The sequence below is a fragment of the Macadamia integrifolia genome, chromosome 10 (genome assembly GCF_013358625.1).
Source record: "Macadamia integrifolia cultivar HAES 741 chromosome 10, SCU_Mint_v3, whole genome shotgun sequence".
Taxonomy (NCBI): domain Eukaryota; kingdom Viridiplantae; phylum Streptophyta; class Magnoliopsida; order Proteales; family Proteaceae; genus Macadamia; species Macadamia integrifolia.
The window spans coordinates 20,300,371-20,319,121 of record NC_056566.1 but is presented as its reverse complement, the minus strand read 5'-3'; the positions used below and the strand labels follow the sequence as shown (position 1 = coordinate 20,319,121).

General features: G+C 40.0%; 1 protein-coding gene across 1 annotated transcript in view; it reads right to left on the bottom strand.

The window, feature by feature from the left end:
- LOC122091802 (exocyst complex component SEC6) overlaps window positions 1-18,751 on the bottom strand; it is an 87,182-nt gene that overhangs the window by 36,901 nt on the left and 31,530 nt on the right. Inside the window, exons 7-10 of the mRNA XM_042661950.1 lie at window positions 17,619-17,759; window positions 17,352-17,531; window positions 6,667-6,750; window positions 6,501-6,587 (exon numbers count right to left, since the gene is read on the bottom strand). Of these exons, the coding sequence (XP_042517884.1) occupies window positions 6,501-6,587; window positions 6,667-6,750; window positions 17,352-17,531; window positions 17,619-17,759 (492 nt within the window). The remainder of the gene's footprint in view (window positions 1-6,500; window positions 6,588-6,666; window positions 6,751-17,351; window positions 17,532-17,618; window positions 17,760-18,751) is intronic.

Genomic DNA, 18,751 nt, shown 5'->3' with positions numbered 1-18,751 from the left:
CATAAACCTTCTGATTCTTCAAAATTTACAGTTCGGTGCTACACATGCCATGGATATGGACATATCAATGCTCAATGTCCCAGCCGTTTGGTTGCTTTAAACGGTTGCTTTAATTGATAAGGATTCTCCTATACCATATATTCCCGAGGAGCAACTTGGTTCTGACACATTTGATTTAAGAGAAGAGTGTGCGTTAGGTGAAGTCCATGACACTCTCAGTGATGAAGACCAACATCCTTTTTATGTCATTCGTCATGTGTTGACCACTCAAAAAGCCACAGATAATGAAGATTGGGGCCGCAGTAGTATTTTCCAGACTCGTGTGAAGTGCAATGACCAGTTGTTAACCTTTGTCATTGATGGAGGTAGTTGCACTAATGTTGTCTCTGAAGACACTGTTCGTAAGCTGGGATTGAATACAGAACCACATCCAAATCCCTACAAGGTTGCTTGGGTGAACAACACTAATCTCAAAATCATAGGTAAGTGTTGGGTCACATATTCTATTGGTGGATTTAAGGATACAGTCCAATGTGATGTCCTCCATCTGAAGGTGTGCCATATCCTTCTTGGTCGACCTTAGTTGTTTGACAAAAAAGTATAGCATTGTGGCTATGCCAATACCTATGCTTTCAAGCATGCCAATAAGACTATGAAGTTTCATCCTGCCAAAGATCTCCCTCAAATTAAACTCAAGAAGATGATGAGATTGTTCCTCATTCAACGTATTCCGTCAGACGGTCTCCTCGGTCCTTTCCTTAACTCGACGGAATCGAGTTCTTTTCAGAGGAGAGTTGGGCAGATACGGCTGCCCTTACCTGGTTGGACCAGCATGACCGGCTTAGGAAGACAAGAGCCAAGAAAAACCGGTCCAGCCCAGGGTTTTGGTCCAACAAGGGTTGGAAATAAAATTAGTAGTTTACTTAGTATTTTATTTCATGCTTTTACCTTCCAGACTTGAACGTATAGGATTTATTTCCTTACTTTGGTTTCCTTTTTATGGTTGTTTCTTAGTTTAGGCTAATTTCCATTTCAGTTAAGTTTCTAATTTCATGTTCTTATTTTCCTATATATATAGGCTGTAACCGATGGAAGACTTAGAGTGATTTGATTATTGGATGAAGAGGATGAGTTTGTGCACCAGTGAAGTGTGTGATTCCCCTTCTCCCCCCTCTCTATTCTGATTTTTCCCTCTCTTTCCTAAGGTTCTCCATCAGATATCTTCATAATTCCAATTTTGCCCTTTAGCTCCAGATTCTGAATTTCTGCAATTATGATCAAAGAATCGATTTGTTTATCTTGTTAAGTTATTATGGATGAGATCTAATCCTTCACATCAATTTTGATTGATAAAATGATTCTGGTTTACTGATTTTTAATCTGATTTGTGATTTGACTGAAATACCCTTCAACAAGCATTACAAGGATTGATCTTTAACTTCAGATCCAACTATTGGATCAATTTTTTTATTTTCAGCCACTATTCTCCTATATGTTTACTGAACATGGTTTGAGTTTCAGCCCCACCCATCCATCTGATTTAGTTTAATTTTATTTCTCCTAAACCTGGTCATCTATTCTCTATAATTTTTTTTTATTCCAGAATTTGTATTTTTTTATAATTAATTTTAATCTAGCCATCTGATCATGATCATATTTGACGGCTAGTAGACCCACCCTAGGGTAGGTTTCAATCGAAATTTGGGAACATCCAGCTCACGGATTTAAACTAAATTCAGTTTTTCTTAAATCTAGAAATTTCTTTTTAACTTCATGTTATTCTAATTACTCTTTAATCACTCAACCGATCACTCTCATCTTCTAATAAGTGATTATACATGTCATAGGGGATTGATTCCTAGAGTTTGACCTCCGTCTGAGAGGGTTAACTTTTGACCTTGTTGATTTTTGGGGGAAAATGGGGGTATTGAATTAGTTTTGAACTAGGAGATTAATGGTAGGCATACCTAATTGCAGGCATTCAAAGCTCAAAGGGTGGAAATAAGGGGATTACAATGGGATTACAACCAATGTTTAAGATCTCTCTCTCGCCCCCAACTCGCTAATCCAAAAAAGAGAGATCTGGCGAGATCTCGCCGAAATCATGTATTTTTTCCCCGTCAACTCCGTGGTTGGTCTCGGAGGCTATATGGTCTTCGTTGCCTCTGAAACTTGGTTTTACCCTATTTTAGGCCTTTTAAATACAATGGAAAAATCAAACCTAAAATGATACTTTGACTTCGTATCCTATATAAGTAGTCTCCGACTCTTCGGACCCTAGGCTAGTGTGCTTTATTCCACAAACCACATTCCACAATCAACACATGACACAACATAATCATAAGAATTTAAGACATCATATATAAGAAAAGTAACTCCAAATGTGGATGTGGTAATATTCTCTACTCTTTAAGCTTCAATGAGTGTAGGAATGGAGATCCTCAAGCAAAAGCACCAAAATCCTTGCTCCTCAGTGTTTTTTATTAAAAAAAGTAGAGGGGCGAGATTTGATGAGATCTTAGCGAGATTTGGTGAGATATTGGCGAGATTTGGCAAGAGATTTCAGCAAGATCTCGAGATCTCGGTCGAGTTTTGTACAATTTATACCTTGCCACGCATCTCGTCTCGCCTTTTTGAAAAAAAAAACGAGATATTAGCAAGATCTCGGTGAGATTTCGCCGAGATCTTAAACCATGATTACAACACAAGTCTGTGGTATGATTGCATGAAGTGATGTCTGATATGTTTGTACTATTAAGATATGTTGGCATATACTTGATTTGTTTGTGTCATATGATTATGGAGGTGATTGCAATTTGATGAAAATGAATATTATGAAGGTGATCTTGTGTAAATGTGACTTTGTGTAAAGGAGATTTTGTGTAATGCTGATTTTGTATAAAAATGATTTTGTAATGGTGAAAAGATAAAGTGTTTACGGATAAATAGATTATAATAGACACCCAGGAGGAAATGATATGTGGAACTACGAAAATTAGAGATTTAGATAACCATTGTACACAAGTGTGTTAGTGGTGTAGAGGCGATGAAAAGGTGTCTTATAGGTAATTGGATGGCTTCTATCTCACAGTATAAGTGGTGGCAGCCTCTTTTCCTCGATGCCTGGTAAAGTGAAAAAGTGTGACATTAAATATGGTGGTTTTTTTTTTTTAAATGATATTTAGTGAAAAGTTTTGTTAAACCTCTGAGAATTTTTTTATTGTTGATACTGTTTTGTACGCTTACTAGTTTTTTTTAATGGGCTGTCGAGCTCAGCCCATTATTTTAACAACACAGATGATTGAGATGGAGTTATGCATAAAGCAGAGTTCGGGAGCGACTCGAAGATTCTTTATTAGTTGTTATTTCGGTTTTATTAGATGGATGTTGTAGGGATAAATTTGAGATGTAAACTCTGATAGTTGGATTTGAAGTTTAACTGGAACACTTAGATTGCCACCAGTAGGAGTTATTTGAGATTTATGAAAATGGTTGAATATACAGTTTAAGATTTGAGTAAGATGAAGTTTATTATAAATGCTTTGTTGGCGATCATTTGATCACAGCCCATGACAGCTGAACCCGTACCTGACATCTGGATCTGGGTCGTGACACAAATTACTGAATGAGCACTTCAACGTGTATAATGGTACTCTTGAAGAAATCCAGTTACATCAGTCTCTTACTACAAATCTGGAAAAGTTGAAGCAACAGAGAGATGAGTTCCACATTGCAAAAATTTTGGCTGGTCTTCATTCTGAGTATTAGTTTGTTAAAGGTCAACTCCGTACTAGGGACTAGATGCCTTCTCTCAATGAGGTCTTCTCCTGTCTTTATCTTTTGGTTACACTATCTAGAGTTGACTCTTCTTCTTCTCTTAAGGATATTGCTGGTTGTGATTTGTCCATTTTAGAAAGAGCCATGGTTAATCGCGTGGTCGTTATCGTGACCTAATGGCAGTGGTACAGGTGGATAGCAAACTAACAAGTCCTCTCGTCAGTGAACTTATTGTTGCAATCCAAACCATACTATTGACACATCTTGGGCTAAAAATGGTCGACCGGACTGTGTCTCACTATTTTGAGATGATTATAAACAGATACTTAAGCATCTCCAACAGCTTGAGTTTGCATCTGCTTCCGCTTCTACAACTACTTTAGCCTATGAAGATAACTCTGCTCTTCTTACAACTACTTCACCTACTTCCTGGATTATTGATTCCGGTGCTTCCTGTCATACAACTGGTAAGTCAGACTTGTTTTTCCTCCATTTCCTAACTTAAAGATTCTTCTCCTGTTATTCTTGCTGATGGTTCCTCTACTAAAGTAACAGGTCAGGGTACGGTCTCTCTCACCTCAAACACGAAATCTGTTATAAGTATCTGAACCAGATCTTTAGGATAATTGTCCAAGATAGGAGGCTGATCCAAATAAAAATGAATTTCAAATTGATCACCATAGTTGTCATGCTCAGGCAGGTCTTTACATGGAATGCAAGCATCAAAACAGATCCATGATATTGCTAACTGAATCCGATCAAAAGTTGACATCGACTTGGAATCAATCCTTAATCTTTGCAATGCGTGAGAGCTGCAATTTTCTGCTCCGACACCAGCAATGCAATACCATCGTTCATCGGTCAAGGCATAGTAACTAGCCTTCTTAACTATTCAACCTTACCACAAATCCTTTGCAAGACAGTCTCCATGGATGGTTGATGACAGAAAATCCACTGCTCTCTCTAAATATGGTTGATGCAGCAAGAACATTACTCTAATACTAATGAGAGAAAACAGAGCGTAGAAAACCAAATTGAAAAAAAAAAAAAAAAGAAGAAGAAGAAGAAGAAGAAGAAAAACTAGAACAGTATCTAATGGAATCTGATGTAGGGCTGATTTCTACCCTATATCAGACATCAATAAAATTCTCTTCCTTTGATTGAAATCAGTGAAAAGATACAGTTTTTTTTTTTTTTTTTTACAGGATCTGGTTTGCTTCGTTATGGTGTAGATGGAAAGATTCAGTTGTATGTGTGTGGCAGGACTGGCATGACCTGATCTGGAAACCGAGACCAAGACGAACCAGGCCCAAACTAGGTTAATAGGTCAGTGAATCAACAACATATCCCCGAAATTTCAAGTCAGGGGGAGCTTTTGGTTGAGTTCCTCATCTGAAACAGTTCAGGTTTACCGCCTTGGCTGTGTCTACCGTGAGGAAGAAGAAATTTCTTAATTACGATTGAGGACTTCTCATAAATTACATATAAGTCCTCATTACCAAGTTTGCTCTATTTTACTTCCATCTTTTTTTTTTCTTTTTGAAATCTTGAACACATCCTCCCTCTCAAGTTAATTTATTATTTGTCCCCATATTCTCTCTCTCACTAAAAGAGGTCCTAGACTTTCTCAGAAATTACAGAATAGCCACTGACCACATTACTTTAGTTTCTTGACCCCAAAGCAGGGTTTTTACAGAACTAGGGGAAAAGACAATGGGGATTGGCCACTGTGATTAAGCATACTAGGGAGGTTATATGAATCAGTATCTTTTAACCTGCCTATTACACTCTGAAGTACTAAATAGCATAATAACTCCTCCATCATGGTCTGAATGAACTGACTAAGGTTATTATCTTTTAGTGATTCAGGGATTTATCAGGGGGGAAAACAGTTACAGAGTAGAAGAGAAATACCAGAATAAGTATTGTTAACTCTGGTGACAAAGGGCACAAAATAGAGTCACAAAACACAGCAAATAATAGAGAAAATGACTACAAGAAGAGAAATTGCGCTAAGGTGGACATATTAGTGGCAAACCAAAAGGGGAACAATAGATCTGCAAACCAACTCTGGGTGTGGGACAGGTTTGAGTACCTGAACCTGGGTTACAGGGCCCCAAAACCCCTTCGTAATCTTTTAGATCATTAGATGAACAGCCAATATGATTATAGCAATTTGAATAATAAAGTAGCCCTCAATCTCTAAACTCTATCCACTTATAAAGTACGGCAGGCCCCCTCAACTTTTCTGGCAACTTACTAGCATCTGTTAACGAAGATAAATTAAAAAACACCCACCTGGCTGCCCCTTACACTTTCTCATCATCTGTCGGGGGCCAGATCTTTCTTAAATGAGAACTTAATAAAAGAATGAAAATGTAACACATCATCCACAGATCTGATTTATAAAATTAATCAGGAATACTTTAAGCAAGCAAGAATTTTGCAGAACGTAAAAATTACAAGCACTCTAAGCAGAAAAAAAACCTTAAGACACTTCCCCAATGGTCCAAAAAAATCATAAATACATAAAAAATATGAGAAGAGAGGAAAATATGAAATAAGAGAGGGACAGGCAAGAGAACGCCAAATGCAGAACTGAAATGCCAATTCATCACAAGAAACATAAGTGAGCCATCAAGAAAAAGTGAGGAACATGATAAAAATCAAACTGGATGTAAGCACTATGAAACACATGAAAGAACACATTAACATGACATAACCTGCTCAGCATAGGTTTGTGGAAGGGCTTCCAGGGTGCTGTTACTGAGTTCCATTGCAAGATCATAGCAGCGGAGATTGTTGTTAATCTGTCGGACTCAAAATTATAAGTAATAAACAAAAATATTACTATAGAATCTTCCACATAGAATGGAGAAACAAACCAACCATTGCACATAAAGGTTCTAAACCAATCTCAGATGCAGGTTCTTCTAGCCTCTTCCTTTCTGCTGCTTGAAAATCAATCATTACCTGAAGACAAGCAAGAAGTGATGCAATTATCAAAATGAAAGGCACATTCAAGGCACCAATGCCTACTAGCACCTACTGCACAATGAGAGTGCCTTTGGTACACCTAAATGACAATGATAACAGGAAATAATTTACTACAATTAACAGAACAGGGCAATACTATCACAGAGCCAAATGGAACCGATAAGTAATCAGTGACAATATTTAAACCACCATAGAAGATTATTAAGTCTAGGTTATAAAGAATATCCCATTTGCAAAATTATGGAGGCAGCTATTTGCTAAAAGAGAGCAAGCTCTCAATAATGGAATGGTCCAAAGAATTTATGCTATGTTTGTTTCAAAAAACCAGCCTAAGAAAAATGACATATAAAGGTGTACAATTACACACAAGATGCCAACAATAGACAAAGGTATGCACCCTAGTGTGAGCGGGGTCAGGGTGTCAAGTCTCGATATGTACTGACCATCCTACTTGTCAATGCGATTAGGTGACCCAAGGCATTGGAAGACACCTAGGTGCCCACCTAGATGCCCAGGGAATCAGTATAAGTAATATATCAACGATAATTTTATATAAATATATGCTTATATGTAGCGTAAAAGTCATATCAATCATAGTTGTCAAGGCGGCTAGGCGACCCAAGGCGGTTGAGAGGGGGAAAAACCAAGGTGACACCAACAAGGCTCCTAGGCAACACCTTGACAACTATGATATCATTGCAACAACAACAACAACAACAATGCCTTATCTTAACTAAATGGGGTTGGCAATGATATCAATGGAATATTACATAATTATGCTAGTAATGACCTAACATGAAAAAAACAACATATGATATAATATAAGCATATTCATAAAAATAAAAATAAAAATACTCGTAAAGTATTAAAAAAACTGACATAATATAAGGCGTGCTATCAAAAGGCAACAAGGCGATGTGTAGGTGATGCCAAGGTGTCCAAGGTGGTCACCTATCTTGCATCAAACAAGGCAAGCTGTCACCTTGGACCCAAGAATGCAGCTAGATGCCTAGGAGATTCCTTGACAACTATTGGTCCTGTATATATTAAGTTAGGCCATTTCTATACCATAGTTGTCAAGGCAGTTTTTCTGGGGCCTAGGCGATTGTCGCCATATTGCACTACATGTCGCCTTATATTTTGGTACTTATTTATGCCAAATAATCATTTAGTTAAGATATTATTTATAAATAAGCAAATATCCCAAATTTAAATCCAATAAAAATAGTTTAAAAATCAAATTCCAAGAGGATAAAAAGTCAACCCCACAGTCCAAGAACAAAAAATTGGTTTTTGGTTATAGGGGCAATTCAACTTTCAAATCCAAGGGTTTTTCTCAATTCAGAAAATTTTATAAATCTTATCATGATAAAACATTGCTAAAAATAAAGTCCAGTAAAATAAACTTTTGTTTTGATGTCAATAAAATTATTTTCATTCTGGAAATTTTAATAGTATCCACACACTTTAAAAGAAATTTGAACAGAACATAATTTTGTTATTACAAATCAGATTTAAGTAATCTTAAAGTTGTTAAAAAGTTGGTTTTGTGATATACCTAATACAAAATGTCTTATTTGAAAATAAAAGCATTTGACTAGTCAAACTTATTATAGAACAAGAGCATTTCTCTAAATGTTGATTTTTTATAACTTAATGTGACTTATTATTGATTTTTATGATTTGATGTGGTTTAATGTTGATTTTTTATGGCTTGAGACGGTTGATGCAGAGCCCTGAGAGATCTTAAAAAAGAAGAGAGGAGAGGATGGACTGAATAGAGAGAGACTCAGCTTTGGAGAAAATTATGAGATCATCTGCAAAGGCTAAATGATGAGATTGAGAGCTTTGCATTTGGGGAGGGGGGAGATAAGGTGGAGTCAGTGGAGGATTGGATGGAAATAAAAAGAACTTCAATGCTAGAGAGAGGAGGAAGAGGGTGAGAGGGGGAATGCCGATATAGGAAGACAAGAAGCCGATTAGACTACCATTGACAAGGACAGAGAAGCTAGGAGAGGAGATACAGCTAGAGGACTCAATTAATGAAGATAAAGGGGAAGGACATAAAATGTAGAACTTGAGTTAAAATCCCATTTTATGGAATCGAACGCTTTTTGGATGTCAATTTTGAGGAGGGAGGAAGGGGAATGGGATTTTCTATCAAAGCCTCTAATAACCTCTTGGCAAAGAATGATGTTGTTAGTTATACTTTTACCCGTAATGAAAATAGATATTTTTTTTTTTTGGATGAATAAATAATTCATTATCAAGGAGAAGAGAATATACAAGGGGGGAAAAGTGGGGGGGGGAAGGCATAAGCCAACAAGGAGAAGCCATCCTAAGGGGGACTAACAGACAATATCAAAAGAAAACAAACATCAAAACCAGCTAAGGGGGGAAGCCAGCTCCGAGATGAAGAGGACATAACCAGCAAAGGGCAAACACCAAACCCAGAGTTAGGGGGGGGGGAGCCAGCTCCACCAAGAGGGTTGGATGAGATCAACCTGGAGGTTCCAAGAGTTAATGATGTGGGAATTTTTTAGGGAGATAGGGATAGGGTGGGGGTGAAGGCTATGAAGGGCTTGGGCTTTGGAAGTAACATCAAAGTAGACAGTTTTCTAAATCTTATCTTGAGATCGGGATTTGAGGGTCCAATGGATGTTACGTTCCATTAAAGATAGTTTATAGTTGCACAAAAAGCCAATTTATTATAGTGTCACAGATAGAAGAGCCTGAGAATGTCATGTCTACCTATATCCATTCTCTGTCAAAGGAAAGAATGGTTCTTCTAGTCGGCCAACATTTGGAAAGGACGTTTGTCCAGACAAGGGAGGAGAAGGGGCAAGAGAAGAGATGGAGGGGATTCTCTACACCTAAGGCAAGTAGGCAATAAGAAGGATTGGCCGGGATATAACGGTGAATGAGGAAGGATTGGGTGAGAAGACAGTTGGACAAACAATGCAATAGGGTGAAGTTATGGCAGGGAATATGACCTTGGAACCAAACTAGCTTGTACCAAGGGACAATCGAGGAGGGGTTGCGAACATAGGACCAAGCAGAGGCAGAGGATAAGATCCCATTGGAGGAGGGGAGCCAGGTACATTTATCTTCCCTTCCTCTATGACCAGGGGATAGGGGGAAGGGAGGACCAAAGATCTAAAAGCGGAGGGGTAGAGGGGAGAGGGGACTAGCTATTGGGAGGAAGGATAGATGAGACCAATGTATTAGCTGGGAGACCGGAATTATAGATCACTCTAGAGGTTAACAGATGAGATAATATGCCCGAAGGGTGCCAAGGATCTTTCCAAAGGAGGTAGACTAACCATTTCCTATGGAGTAGGAAATGGCAGTGAGGGTAATGGGTCTATGCTCGAGAATCTTTCTCCAGATCCAAAAAGGATCCAAGATGGAGGGCGCTGTCCAAAGAGAGTTATGCTTGAGCAGGCCAGAGAGAGTCCAATCAACCCATATGCTTTTATGTTTGGACACAATTTTCCAGATAAACTTGAAGATACCCATTGAATTGGCATCCTTAATTCTCTTAATCCCTAATCCTCCAGATTTGGGAAGGCATACCTTCTTCTAGCTGAGAGGCCTAAGGAATTTGGAGGAATTAGAGCCCTTCTAAAGGAAAGAACACAAAATACCCTCAAAAGCCTTGATCACCGAAGCAGGGAGGAGAAAGGTATCGGACCAATACAAATACAAGGACTTGAGGACTAATCTAATCAAGGTAAGACGATCGGCAAATGATAGGAGTTTGCCTTTCCAAAGCTAAAGCTTCTTTTTGAGGAGATCAAGAAGAGGGGTGCAGTGGTGGGCAGAGAGCCTAAAGGAGATGAGAGGGAGACCTAAATATTTGACAAGCAAGCATAGTTTTTAAGGTGGTAAGGCGACAGAGGCGTTTGAGGGTCTTTCGGAGCGCCTTAGCGATAAGGCGGCCATAAAGCGTTGCCTTATTGACTAAAACGTTCCTATGTAATTTTTTTATAAAACCAATCTATTTGGCTCAAATCCTAGTTGAATCTTATTACTCAGATGTTAAATAAATATTAAAGGTTCATATTCATACCAATGTAAGATATTCATCAAGAAAACAAATCAATAAAGTGAATAAACTAAGTTCATCTTCATCAATCATCAATCATCATAACATATTAATATATAATAAATACATAATTATGAAGCAAAATTATAAAAATAAAGAAAAGAAGACATAAAAAATACAAGTATTTATTATACTTACCTCTATGATACCAAAATGAGTGCCTAAGCCCTAAGATCATCCACTATATTTCTACTCCTGTCAATGAAGAATGAAGCTCACCGCTGCCGGAGCAAAATGGTCGCCTAGATAAGTGGTTCTTCCTTGTTCCTTGATTCCTTCTCAAAGCCTTTTCTTAAAACCCTTGACAAAATCTAGACCCTGTTTGTGAATCTTGTTTTTGTTTTGTTTGTTTTGGTTATTTTTGGTGGAGTAAAGTTGATCCCATACATCTCAAGTGTTAATAAAATCATACACCTACCAATAAAAAATCTATATTTGGAATCTTCATCAAGTAATTTTAAAATGTGTTAAAAAAAAAAAAAAAAAGGCGCCACTTCACTTAAGGCGGAGCACTGCTTTACCATCTCTAAACGGCATTAGCGCCAAGGAGCTAGTAAGGCGTCGCCTTAGTAGCGCCTTAAAAACTATGCAAGCAAGGTACCCAGACGGATTCCCAAGATTCCGCAAAGGTTTGATATGCTCTCAGGGGAGACACTAGAGAGGAAGATGTTGGACTTGAGGAGGATGATATTGAGACCCGATAGAGTTTCAAAGGAGTGAACAGTGGACATGATGGTGGTGATGGAGAGGGGATTAGCCTTGGAGAACATGATATCATCAACAAAAGCCAAGTGAGAGAAGAGAGATTTGCATTTAGGAATGGTAGAGATGAGATGAAGGTCAATGGCAGATTGGATAGAGCGGGAAAGGACTTCAAGGGCAAGGGAGAATAAAAGAGGGGAAAGGGGGCATCCTTAGCGGATACCTCGCCTAGAGGGAAAGTAACCAGCCAGGCTGCAGTTCATTAAGACAGAGAATCTCGGGGAGGAGATGCAAGTGTGGATCAAGTGGACAAAAGATGCTGGAAAGGCCATTTGGAGCAGAACATTAGTAACAAAGTCCCAACTGATCGTGTCAAATGCTTTATGAATGTTGATTTTGAGGAGGGCAGCGGGAAAGTGAGACTTTCTGTCGAAACCGTGAATAATATCGTGACAAAGGATAATGTTATCCACAATGCTCCTTCCCGCAATAAAGGAAGATTGGTTGGGATTGACAAGGGAGTTAATGACTTTCTGGATCCTATTTGCAATGATTTTGACAATGAATTTACAAAGAAGACTGCAAAGAGAAATGGGTCTGAAGTCATTCATTGAAACCGCACCATCCATTTTAAGTATGAGGCAGAGGAAGGTGTGGTTTATCCCACCAATTTGGTTTGGATTGTAGAAGAAACTACACAGCCAAAATGAGGTCATTACGGATGGTGTTCCAGCAAGCGGAAAAGAAGCCCATACTGAAGCCATCAGGACCCAGGGCTTTATGGGCCTTGTGGAAAAGGATAGTCGAGAGGATTTCTTCCTCACTGGGGATGGATTGGAGGAAGGGGAGGAGATCATCAGGGACAAATTTGTTAAGGAGATTGGGGGGGATGGGTGGGAGTAGGGTTGAATAGTCTCTGGAAATGGGAGACAGCTTCAACCTTGATGAGGACAAAGGAGTAGAGATCCATCCCCGAAGAGGAAGTAAGCATGGGAATGGTGTTAGCATTGTTCTTGACTTTAAGAGAACGATGGAAGTAAGCCGAATTGGAATCCCCCAAATCAAGCCATTTAATGCGAGGTTTTTTACCAAGAAAACATTCTTCTTGATCTAAAGCCAATGACAAATCAGAGGCTGCAATTTTTTCTTCCTCAGCTAGGATAGGGTTAAGAAGATCAAGTTAGAGTATGGATTGAATGGAGTGGAGCTTTTTCCTACATTCAGAGACTTGGGAGGATATGTTCCCAAAGGTAGAGGAATTCCAAAGCTTAAGAGTGGCTTTAACATTCTTGAGCTTTTTAGCAAAAGCTAGGAGGGGGGGTAGGGAGCGAGGGGTGGGAATGTTCCAAGCACTATGAACTAAAGCTTCGAAATTAGGATGGGAAATCCACATGTTAAAGAACTTGAAAGGCTTGGGACCGAAGGAACGGAAGGGGAGAACATTAATAGAGATGGGGCTATGGTCCAAAATCCTAGGAAGACCAAAGAAGCATGAGAAAAAGGATAGGAGTCAAGCCATGCTTCATTAACAAGGGCTCTATCAAGTTTACAAGCCACACGGTGAATTCCAAATCTTCTATTATGCCAAGTAAGCTTGACTCTCGACCATCTAAGGTAAGTGAGATTGAGATCATCAATGCATTTATTGAAGGTGTCAACAGCCTGATGATCAATAGGGTTTCCCCCATGTTTTTCATGGTTAAAACGAATTATATTAAAATCCCCTGCTGCTATTCCCCAAGGTCTAGATCCTGAAAAGGGGGCTAAGGAGAGAAGGTCAGACCACAGGGGGAGCCTAAGGGAAGGCCTATTAAGAGCATAGACAATAGAGAGCAGGCATATGAAGGACCAGATTGGTGGGAGATAGAGATATGCATGACTTAGGTAAAGGAGGAGAAACAGGAGATGGTCAGGAAGGAGGGGTCCTAACGGATTCGGATTCTTCCATTCAAGCTGTGGAGGTAGTTGGACTCAAAAGACTAGTGGGGGCAATTGACGAGGCAATCCTAGGAGCGTTGGGCTCCAGGACACGAGTTTCAAGCAGACAACAGAGATTGGACCGAGAGGAGTGGATTTGGGATCTGATCTCGGCTTGTTTTGCCAAGGAATTGAGACCTTAGACATTCCACATTATCCAAGGGATCATTAAGAACCAGGGGCGGAGAGCATCAGAAGTTTGGTAGAGCTAGGGGGGTCTTGGGAATAGGGGGCCAGGGGTGGAGGGAGGCCGGCGGCTGTAGCTAATGGCAGGGGAGGCAGTGGAGGCATTGAATATGGTTGAGGACTTAGTGGTGAGGAGGGGGGTTTTTTACTTTGTTTCCTATGGATGGAGGTAGGGGCAGAATTGTTGTTAATGACCTGGGTGTTAGATGAGTTGGAAACAATGGGGACCACATCTAAAGAACCAGTCGGCGAGTGTCTCAGGCGGATGTCAATAGGAATAGAGCATAAAGGTTCGACATCGGGTAAAGGAGAGGAGAGAGGAGAGAGGAGAGAGGCTAGTTAGGGAGACAAGGGTTGGGTTGGGCGGGTTGGGTAGATGATTGAGACTAGTAGGCTGGTTGAAAACATGGGTCGGGTTATAGATATTACCGGATAGAGAGGGGGGTGGCCAGGTGGAAATTTAGAGAACTTGGATCTGGAGGAATTGGTTTAGAGGGATAAATGTTGGTTCAGGATTGGACTGGTTTAGCTGAGATGGTTCAAGATTGGTATGGTTCAACTGAGAGGAATAAGACTAGCTATAGAGATAGTAGTAGCAGTAGGTCGTGCGAGAGACCTATCAGCAACAAGATCTTTAAAGTTCGACCCATGGTGGTAAGTGTTAGGGGGGACGACAGTCCCAGGGGTTGAAGACAGGATAACCAGGTCAGCAGAGCGTTCATCAGCATCGGCAGGGGGCACAAAAAGGTCGTCGGAGACCACAGTTGACGTCGAGCAGCCAGGAGAAACACCAGAGTTGAAAGGTTTCACCAACAAAGGGCAACAGACATCAGAAAGCAGGGGAGGGCTAGCAAGGTAGTCCGGTATACAAGGATAAGTATTAAGAAGGAAATTTTGAAAAAGTATTAAGAAGTTGGACTGGGATATAGTGGTTCAGGGGGTAGAAGGGGGGTTCAAGTGGTTCAGGCTCATACCGGGTTCAGACAGAAGGTTTAGGGTTAGATTTCATAAAAGGAGGATGGGGAGAGGAGTTAATGGCAGTAGCGACAGAGAAAGGGAGAGAGGAAGAGAGAGATAGCAATGGTGCAAGGGGGGAAGGAGGAGAAGCGGACGATAGAGATAGGACCTCAGAGGTGGGGAAGCACAGGTACCGTCAGAGGATAATGGCAGAGGTACAAGGTTAGAAATAGGAGGGTGTAGGTCATCAACATCATCGATTCGAAGCATCGGATAGAACGACTGGAGCAGAGGATGCCAAAACCGAGAATTGGTTTTACCCAAAGGGTAAAGGGATATCAGATGAACCATTGGTCTTGGACCCAGAGGCAGACCCAGCTTGAGCAGAAGTGGGAAAACCCGTCGGCGGTAGCTTGTGATTCAGATCTACTTGGTTTTTCTTCCTTTTTCTTCGGTAGGTCTGCACAGTGAAGGTGGAATCACTTGGAGCTTCAGCAGATGGGGTAGTTTAAGAGGCACAGCAATAGGGGGGATTTAACGCAGGGCGCCATAGTGTGGCCGAAGCATTTGCAAACACTACACGTTGGAGGGATCTAGTCATATTTAACTTCTTGGGTGAAGGAGGAGACCTCACCATCCATCACAGTAACAGTGGAGGGGAGGATCTGATCAGCTTGGGCTTCAATACAAATTCAAGCAAAAGGGAAGGAATCCATGATTTTAGTTCTTTTATCAGAATGTAGGGGTTTACCAATAATATAACCGATGAGGCTGAGACCTTTTACGCACCAAAAATGGAGAGGGAGGTTAGGGAAGATGACCCACAAGGCAATGGAAGTGGGTTCAGATTTACTAAAGGAGGTGTACTCATCCCATTGACACAGGACGATGGGTTTTTTTCCCAACATACCATGGACCTCCATCAATGGCTGCAGATTTGTTTATAGTAGCAGCGAAGTTGAAGACGAAGGTCCCGTTTTCAAGCATGAAAACGGAGAGAGAACCAGAGGGCTTCCATTGATTTAGGAGAGAGGTCTTGACAACATTGAAGTCTACTGCCAAGGAATGAACCAACAATGCAGTTACTCCATTTACGGATCTCAGGGGCAAGGAGACAAGGTGGGCAGAGACCAACAGGGGTGGAGTTATGAGTGACCGGAGGGTGGAAGAACAAGGAATGTCCAGAAGTGGGAGGGAGTGAAGAGGAGGATGGAGAAGAGGATACAACTGAGGTCCAGCAGTGGGGTTCAATGGGAGGAAGATGGGAGGGGGAAGAGGGAGCAACAGGGAGATGGGAAGGGAGACGGCTCAGAGATGGGAGGGGGGCCACCGGCGGAGGCTGCTGGAAGAGGGGAAGGGGGGAAGAGGGGAAGAGGGGAAGAGGGGAAGAGGTCAGGTCATGGCTGGGAGGGGAAGGGATAGAGTGTATTGAAGGTCCTCTACTTGAGCTGATATTGCTACCGGATTTATGATGATTGATTGAGGCTCTCTGTTCTCACCTGTGTCTATGGCTGCTACAAGACTGATGCTGCCTTTAATATTTATTCTTGTTGTGCCACGCTCGAGCCCTTGATATGTATACTCCAGCTTAAGGGGGAGTGTTAAGATATATTTCACGATGAAGCGGTTGTCCCTATCGTGAGTATTGTTAGCTTTATTTTTTGGTTTTATTCTTTTCCTAGTTAGGCTAGGTTTCTATTTCATAATTAGACTAGACTTCTATTTTCTGTTTATTTTATGCGCAAGGACTTACTTTCCTTGTTTGATTGTACTTCAGTGATTATTATATTATTAAATAAGTGTGATAAGGGGACTGCTAGAGTAACGATTTTGCAGTTCTCTAGCAGCCTTATCTCCTTCTTCCTCAATCTCTCTTCCACTTGCAGGTACTGGCTACAGATTCTGGTTTTGTTACAGAGAGAACACACCTGATAAGAACAACTCAGGATTGAGAGAAGTAGAGGAGGGAGATAATCAGAGAACTCACCAACCACGCATGCTTAACAGCTGCTTTAAAAAACTAAGTCGTCGATTCCATTCCAAACTTGAACCGATGGAATTGTGCTTAAATATATATATATATATATATATAAAAGAACTCCTAATCGTAAACTGAAACTGAACTAAGGTAGAACTCAAACTAGCTTGGAGCCATGTTTGTACCTGGTTCTTCTCGGTCTGATCTCTAGACTAGGTTAAATCGGTCCAGCCATGGAAGTGCAACTGCATCACTAACATTTATCCATCTTTCTGAATGCAATATGCGAACTGCCTAGGTCACCAAGGGATCAGAGGGGAGGGAGGAAGAAAACTCCATTTTTCCATTTTTCTTTAATATATTGGTATTTTTTACATTTTATTTACAAATAAAGTAACATATTTTCCCGTGTTACCTATCAATTCTTTTAAATTTATCTGTAAAAGAACAGAACTTCTATTTTACACAAAAAAATAAAACCAATAGAAAGAAACTACAATACTCTGCACCTAAACCCCCACCCTCCCCTCAATAAACAATGCCATAGTACAAATCAAATTCATTCATTTCCTCTCTTAGGAATATTTTCAGAATTTAGAAATGCAAATGATCACGATATAACTATATCCAAAATAAGCTCAACCACAATAAACTTGCACTTGCACTTGCCTGGATAATAGCCAGAGCAATTCGATACAGCATGACATCAGTGCTATTATCACGAACAATTTGCACTTGCTCTCCCAAGATTCTAAATAAATCAACAGCAGCAGGAGTATATAGTTTCCCATCTTCTGTTTTCTTTGGTGGTTGTACCCTATCAGCCTCCAAGATATTTAGGTACCATTTCTATACAAAGTAGAAAAGAAATAAGCAGTATTCCCAACTTCCCATACATTATTAGTACAACAAAAAATGAGGATAGAGAACGGTTACCCGTGTTGTGGCTTGCATTCTCTCAACATATGAATTCATTAAAGGATCCATTGCACCACTCTCAGAACAAACTTGAGCTAATGATTCATCAACACCAAGCCCAATCATATTATCTTGGTACTCAACTACCCAACCTGTCACCTATATAAAATCAAAATATTTCATTACACTAAAAAAATTTCATATTTCACAACCGCAAACCACAATTTCATAACATGATATAACATCAAAACAAAGAGGGATGCCAACACTATGAACAAGCATGGCCTACAAACTTTACATACCATCCCTTCCACATACGCATGGACCTTGAAATATTTACTTTGTCTTTTCACATCTTTAAATCCCACATGTCAGTTGAAGGGTTTGTTCACAGAGTTTGTAAACCTCCCCATTTATGGTTCTCATTCCCAAAACTGAACTGGACATTGGACTCTTCTATTTTGCTCCTTTTAGGCAAGGGTAGGGAAAGCTGTACCCAAATTTTCCAAAGGCATGTTTGGTTGCATTCTCATGGAATGAGAAAAAAAAAAAAAAAAAAAAAAAAACCCATTCATAGGGATGATTTTAGGAAGGTTTCTCACAAATCACAAAGCATTCTATAGAGAAGGTGGATTACATAGTTCAAAAACTCGCCAAAATTTTACTAATTTTGCTCATTTCAGTCCAAAAATGCAATGTTTCATTAAAAATTTTGGTCCTTTCGTTTCACTCATTTCATCCATTAGCCCCCCAAAATAGCCAAGAGAAAATCATGGAAAAAATACCTTATTTCGGCTATTTTGGTAGTTTTGGATTGATCAAAATGGAAACACGAAACGAGTTTCAAAACTTAGATGGAACACAAATGGGAAAGAAAGGTCTTTTCTAGTGCAACCAATGATCATTGTCCGGAGAACCACTCCACTCACTTTTCTTTTCCTTCACCTTTTGTTTCCCATGCATCTTCCCAGGAAAGCAACCTAAACATCTTTTTTTTTTTTTTTTGGATGAATAATTATATATAAACCCAAGAAGAAGAAATATACAAAGGAATACGGGGAGGGGGGAGGCTAAAGGCCAGCAAAGGGATTAAGCCCAACCAAAAAAGACAGCACTATTGGATACAATCCCTCAAGGGGGGGGGGGGGGGG